This window comes from Danio rerio, chromosome 1 (genome assembly GCF_049306965.1).
Source record: "Danio rerio strain Tuebingen ecotype United States chromosome 1, GRCz12tu, whole genome shotgun sequence".
Classification (NCBI taxonomy): domain Eukaryota; kingdom Metazoa; phylum Chordata; class Actinopteri; order Cypriniformes; family Danionidae; genus Danio; species Danio rerio.
The window spans coordinates 15925429-15932156 of NC_133176.1; the positions used below are offsets into that span (position 1 = coordinate 15925429).

At 36.9% G+C, this 6728-nt stretch overlaps 1 protein-coding gene across 2 annotated transcripts; it reads left to right on the forward strand.

Annotated features, from left to right (window-relative positions):
• The first annotated feature begins 1023 nt into the window (after positions 1 to 1023).
• Positions 1024 to 6667, forward strand: LOC100332745 (serine/threonine-protein kinase pim-3). Of its 2 annotated transcripts, XM_073949463.1 has the most exons (8): positions 1024 to 1307; positions 1553 to 1810; positions 1928 to 2010; positions 2124 to 2174; positions 2247 to 2619; positions 2744 to 2923; positions 2996 to 3091; positions 3189 to 3378. In XM_073949463.1, the coding sequence occupies exons 1-7, from the start codon at positions 1292 to 1294 to the stop codon at positions 3085 to 3087; spliced, it is 1053 nt and encodes a 350-aa protein (XP_073805564.1). In that variant the 5' UTR covers positions 1024 to 1291; the 3' UTR covers positions 3088 to 3091; positions 3189 to 3378. The 2 variants fall into 2 exon arrangements, with proteins under 2 accessions (XP_073805564.1, XP_021326804.3); XM_021471129.3 differs by lacking the exons at positions 2996 to 3091; positions 3189 to 3378 and adding an exon at positions 4762 to 6667.
• The last annotated feature ends 61 nt before the right edge of the window (positions 6668 to 6728 follow it).

Consider the following 6728-nt stretch of genomic DNA (forward strand, 5'->3'; position numbering starts at 1 on the left):
CTAGCAACAGCCCTAGATTCCGCCATTTTGGAGGGTTAGGTGATCGGTAAGGCCAGACGGAATCTGCAGAAGTTTTTTGCTATTTCTGCGGAGAATTTTTGTAAAAATCTGCTGATTTCTGTGGAATTATTTTGGGAGTATCCAGCTGAGTATCATAACTAAAACCTTAATATAATAAATAAAAAGTAATAAATTACAGATTAAAAACTGAATAAATTCAGATCTACACATTTACTCAAGTAAATAAACAGAATTAATAATGGGCTAAAAATCAGCAGAAATCTGCGGAATTCTGCGGAAAATCTGTGGAAAATCTGTGGAATTCTGCGCGCGCAGATTCCGTGTGGGCCTAGCGATTGGCCATCAATCTCATTACTGTCGTGATGGCAAGCAGCGGCTTTGTTTTTTATTAATTTATTTAAAAAGCAAATAAAAGCTGAAATACAACCTGAAAGACGACAATACGACACTTGTTATTATAATCATCAACACTTTTAATAGTTTATTTTACAGACTTATAATATGCTGTTGTTCAATTGGAGTTTTCATTCCAAAATGGCCCTCTAGTGGCTGTTTCTCAAATTACACTATAGTGTCGCCACTTGGTCATTCTAAGCTTTTTGTCACCTGTGATCTGTTCTGTGCATATTTTGGCCATCTCAAATTTACTTTAATATAATTAATTCCTAAACAGCTGTAAAGTCAGTTCTTGTCAATTTAAATCTGCTAATTTAGCTTTCTTACCAATTACAGTTTCGTGAATTATAAATTCATTCTTTAATATTTACTATTATTATTGTTGTTAAATAATTATGTTTATTATAATTATTATTATTATTATTATTATTATTATTATTATTATTATTATTATTATTATTATTATTGTTATTAAATATTTAATACTATTTATATGTTGAGTTGAGATTGATCGTTGTTTACTCACGTGATTTAGAGTGGTTGCTATAGCAACGCGTGTTATGATTTGACTCCATATATAAACACCGAGACTCGCCGCTATCTGTTGATTGAGGAGAGGCGAATTTCTGAGACATTTGCTGAGGATTACTGTGCTGATACTGCGATTCTTCAAGGAGACCAGAGAATTTCTGACAGAAGACTTTTATTTTACAAGGAGATCGACGCTCAGAGCTGAAATTATTCCTTTTGACACGTTTTGTTGCTCTTTTGTTGTGTTTATTTTGATTTTGATCTTGTTTTTATTGACATTTTTATTGATATTTGATCTTTGTTCTTGTTTTCAGGTTTGCTGGAGTTTGGAGGAGTTTGTCAGATGGGTGAAAACCGCAGTGAGTGTTTTAGCTTTTATTTGTTTATGATCAATCATGATATGATGTTGTGTAATATTTGGGGAAATGTGATGTAAATAAACTGGTACAAATGAACCCATTTCAACACAACTGTTCCCCGATATAAGTGATCAGATGTCTTTTATTCTCTGTAGATGCAGCTACTAAAGTTAATTGTTGATTAATTCTTATAATCTTATAATAAACGTGATATGTTGTTGTTGTTGTTGTTGTCGTTGTCTCAGGCCGCTCCAGATCCAGGAGTTGTGCTTTCATCCAGGCAGCTGTTCAGGACGTCAGGACACATGATGGTGATGGTGAAACCCAGACCGTGAGCCAAGAGCTTGATGGATTTCTCGCACCTCTGCCTACCCTGTTGGCCAAATCTGTGTCCACAGATCAGGGTAGCAGGAAGAGGAAGCGGCAGAGCGGCAGCCAGCAAACACCAGAAGATGAACGTCCGTCCACCTCATCTAGAAGAGCTCTCAAACGCTCTCGCAGAGGTCAGAATGAATTATTGAAGAAGTGATGATGATGTTTCAGTAATGCTCTTTTACAGTTTTCTCTACTGCTGCATGTTTTCTTTGAACACACATTTCTACTGCTCCTCTGTGTTGCAGACGCGTATGCAAAGGGCCCACTGCTGGGAGACGGTGGATTTGGCTCTGTGTTTGCTGGGATGCGCAGGTCTGATGGACTGCCAGTAAGTCGTTTTCTCCGCTCTTCATTCAAACAGCCTTTAGAAATCCTGATCTCAGTAAATGTGATGTGTGAGGATCAGGCAGGTGTGATTTATTATGCTTTATCTGTCTACAGGTCGCCATCAAGTATGTGTCTAAAGAGCGGACACAGAGGAGACTGAGAGTTGTGAGTTCAGTGTGAACCTGTTGTTGTGTTTGATGTTTCATTGGGTTCTGAATCCAATCGTTTGTCCTGCAGGAAGGTCAGGGTCGGCTGCCGCTGGAGGTGGCACTGATGACCCGCGTCAATTCAGCTCCTGCCTGCCCCAACGTCCTGCAGCTGCTAGACTGGTTTGACCGTCCCAGACGCTACATCCTGATCCTGGAGCGTCCGGATCCCTGCCAAGACCTCCAGAGCTTCTGTGAGGAGAACGGCTGTCTGGATGAGGGTCTGGCCAAGAAAGTGCTGGTGCAGCTGATCGCGGCTCTGAAACACTGCGAGAGCCGCGGAGTCCTGCACCGGGACGTCAAGCCAGAGAACCTGCTGATCTCCACAGAGTCCCAGGACATCAAGCTGCTGGACTTCGGCTGTGGAGATCTGCTCAAGCGCTCGGCCTACAAATACTTCGCAGGTGGGTTTGTGTTGCAGAAGGAAACACTCTGTGGATGTTTGTGGGCTTTTGATGATCCACCAAAGGGAATTTGTGTGTGCTGGAGTGTTTTGAACGGGTGTTTGTGTCTCCTTGTGTCTCTCAGGAACTATTCAATACGCTCCACCTGAGTGGTTCTGCAGACAGCGCTACCATGCGGGTCCAGCTACGGTGTGGTCAGTAGGAGTGACCCTCTTCAACATCCTGTGCAACCGTTTCCCCTTCGGAGGTGCACTGAGGGTCACGTCCAGAAGCAAACTGACCTTCCCCATAACTCTGTCAACAGGTAAGAGACTCACTGAGAGATCAGCAGAAGTGTGTTGCTCTGTGTTTCTGAACACGGTGTTGTGTGTATCAGAGTGCCGTCAGCTGATTGGCTGGTGTCTCAGTCCAGCGGCGGCTGATCGGCCCAGTTTGGACGATATTGAGCGCCATCCCTGGTTACAGTGAACAGGTGGCCAGTGACTTGACACTTATCTGAGTGACGCACTCATGGCTTTGATTGTGTTGTTAGGGTCAGTCTGGATTAATGATCTTAATGATTTGTGTAGGGTGAGCAGGAGTCACACAGGAAGTGCAGAGAACTGCTTCCTGATCACCTGCAGAATGAGGAGTGGGCATAAACTAATGGCCGACTCCCCCAGGGCCAGCGCCCCCTCACCTGCACTAAGCCACCGCTTCAGATGACTTTAATGTTAATAGGGATTTTAATAATAAACGTATTGTTTAGGCAAATAATCCAGGTGTAGTGTCTTCCTAGAGTGACTGGAGAGAGCTCAAATAAAGGGAGAGTTCACACAGAAATCCAGATTTACTCACTGTTTACTCAAACTCAAGCGGTTTCAAATCTTTAAGAGTTTCTTGTTTTCTGTTTTGCACAAAATAAAATGTTTTGAAGAAGCTGAAAACCTGTAACCGTTGACTTTCATAGTAGCAAAAACAAACAAGTCAATGGGTACAGCTTTTCAGCTTTCTTCAAAATATCTTCTTTTGTATTGAACAGAATAAAGAAACTCAAACAGGTTTGGAGCAAGTGAAAGGGAGTTAATGATACAGAATTGTTATTTTTGGGTGAACTATCCATTTAAGAGGACCAATGGAGGTTTCATCTTTTGAAATGGAGATTTCATCTCTGCTGACTGAAGTTAAAGGTGTGATGAAATATTGTTCAGGTTGTTAAATGATTTTTTAGGGTATATATAGGGTATTTTGGTGGAGTTGTTGTGGTAATTTGCCCACAGTAGCAGTAAAACCTCTGAAATGGTGTACACATCTGATGATCTAAGACCTAGTTTTTTGTTTTTTTAATATTAGGAATGTTCAGAGCTCTGTTAGATGTACATTTGCATTCTACATTTCTGTTGTTGTAGCAGGGAGATGTTTGTTTTGTGGCATGAAAAGAGTTTAAGAACTTCAGTTTTAGCTGGGAGTACTACTGCATATGCACTCATGTGATTGGCTTAAATTATATTAAACTGAGAGACCCAGAAACAACACTGAGTCCTTTCTGAGACTGCAAGTCAAATATTCTGAAAAAACATTTAACCTTTCTTAAATGTATTTACATTTTTAATCATTAAAAACTTACAATATTAGAATCAATGAAAATAGGATGCAGATGCCAGAACATTGTCATTAACACTCTTTTGAATCATATTTCTACTAAAGAACAATGACTTTAGTTTACTCTACTTTACATTCTGCTGGTTCTGACATTAGAATAAATACTGAAGTCTGAACTCTGAGCTCTTTCATTCCTCTGCCTTTGTTGCTGTGTGGAAGGCATGTCTAATGAAGCATAACACACTTCATCACCAGCCTGAAACAGAATATATTTAATTAAATTAATAAACAAATAAATAACATTATATTATATTATATTATATTAATAAAATTTATGTTGCTGCCAATCAAGTGTGAATAAAATATATTTACAAATAATTTTCAAAATGTGCTCATACCTCAACATGTCTGTTCTTAGCTCCAGAACCTACAGAAACTTAACAAAAGATAAGAATAATTTACATTTGCTTCATTATATAATACTCTAAGTTTATGAAAGACCGTCTAGTTAGGGATTAAATGTTCAGGATCAAATGATGACCTGTATTTTTCTTCTGACAGAGGCAGTAGACGCAGATGGAGAAGAGGAGAACACACACCGAACACACACTGAACAGCAGATTCCAGCAGAAAACACACTCTGATGCAGGTGATGTGGAGGTGCTGTTAAACCGTTCAGCACAAGGAGACTCTTGCTCTAAAATGAACAACAGGCCATTATTAAAGTGAATATATATTTAGTTATTATATTCATTTTATTTTATCTTTACTGATTACACACAATAATGAAAAATATGAGTTTAACACTGATGAATTTGCTAAAAGTGGTTAGAAAATCAGAAGTTAAAGATTCTAATATTAAATACACTATAAATCATCGTTTTACAAAATATTTTTAATTTGTTGTTAATTTAATCTAAAATATTTTTAGAAATTAAGATACACTTAAACTAATTATAGACTTATTTTACTAACATAAATTTTAAATTTACATTATTTATGTATTTATAGTTGGACTATGGCTGCAGGATTTATTTGCATGACTGCATTAGTTATCTTGAAATTTCATTCAAATAATATTAAAATGATAAAGCTTTAGGTAAATGTAGACTTTATCAAAGCACAGCTATATTATGATGAGATAAACTATAATTTACACTATTATTATAATAAAAAATAGAGTATAAAATAGTTACCATCAAAACATTTGCTATAAATATCTCTAGTATTTGCGTCAGAACCTTAAACACACACAATAAATGTCTAAAAATGTAATTATTGTCAAAATCCTTAAAAATAAATGCTAAAATATGCTCTTAAACACACACCTAGGCCATACATAAAAAAAAATATGCTATTCACACCCTGTTGCATTAAAATGCATTTAACAGTATAACATCTGCACTAAATAAATATAAAACATTGCTGCATGAGTCTACTGAAACAATTGATCACTTCAGTACTAGACAAAATATCAGTATATAACAAAAGCAGGACGCCAGAATTCACAATAATTGAATAAGAGTTGGCCAAATGTACACACATTACTTACAGCATTCTGAAATGTTTATAAGAGGATGACTTTACATGCAGTTTTACCTGTTCATGATGTCATATATCAATATAATAAATATCAGTATTTGTTAAAAAGATATACGTTCATGACAAAACAGTTGTATAAGATATTATTATATCCCTCTGACAAGATATTATTACAGCATACCATAGATTTAGACGATGTATACAGACCTCTTCCTACATTTTTTAATCAAATTTGTCACCTGGTTTGACTGTCCGAGCTGTTTGACCTTACAACTTTTATGACAATTTATCTCAGCAAAGTATAAATAATTAATAGATTCACAATTTAAGTGAAAATAATTATCATTTTTAGTGGATACAGAAGGTGCTGATGATTTTAAAGCAAGTTCTGGCCAGTTTTGTCCATAAACTGATCATCGTATGGTGTGATATTTTGAATAGGCAAGTCTCGCACAATTCCTTCCTGTTGTTTGCACATGTACTCAGATAGCCAAGATTGCAAGAGTGTGCACAGAGTGTTTTCATGACGCAACATGTTGGAGGCACAGAATGTTTACAATGCCATTGAACCAAACAAAACTCTCATATTTTGCTGATTATTGCTGATAAAATGATGAATTATTGTCATGATTTGGGCCGGAATAGTCAATCAGACAAAACATTTGAGTATTAATGACAAAAAGTACAAAGTTATAACAAATCAAGCAGAAGAGAGAGAGAGAGAAAAAAGGTTTTTGTGGTTGACCTGCAAAAAGCCAGCACGGGTCCTGCAAAAGCTTGTTTGCTGGAGGATTTCCAATACTAGAATCTTGACAATATTCATGTTTGTTCTTATCATTTCCAGTCAGACAAGTGAAATATTAGATTAATATCTTATTTAGTACTAGTCCATATCTTTTATTACATATTAAATTTGGTTTGTCACAGTTTCATGTTTTCAAAATATTGTGCATCAGTTTGAGCTGGAACATTTGTGTTTACGTCCC

What these genes read in the sequence shown, in the direction of transcription:
- LOC100332745 (XM_073949463.1), top strand. An exon ending in GCAGGTCTGATGGACTGCCA is followed by an intron (nt 2,011 to 2,123) that starts GTAAGTCGTTTT and finishes ATCTGTCTACAG; the next exon opens with GTCGCCATCAAGTATGTGTC. An exon ending in CACAGAGGAGACTGAGAGTT is followed by an intron (nt 2,175 to 2,246) that starts GTGAGTTCAGTG and finishes TTTGTCCTGCAG; the next exon opens with GAAGGTCAGGGTCGGCTGCC.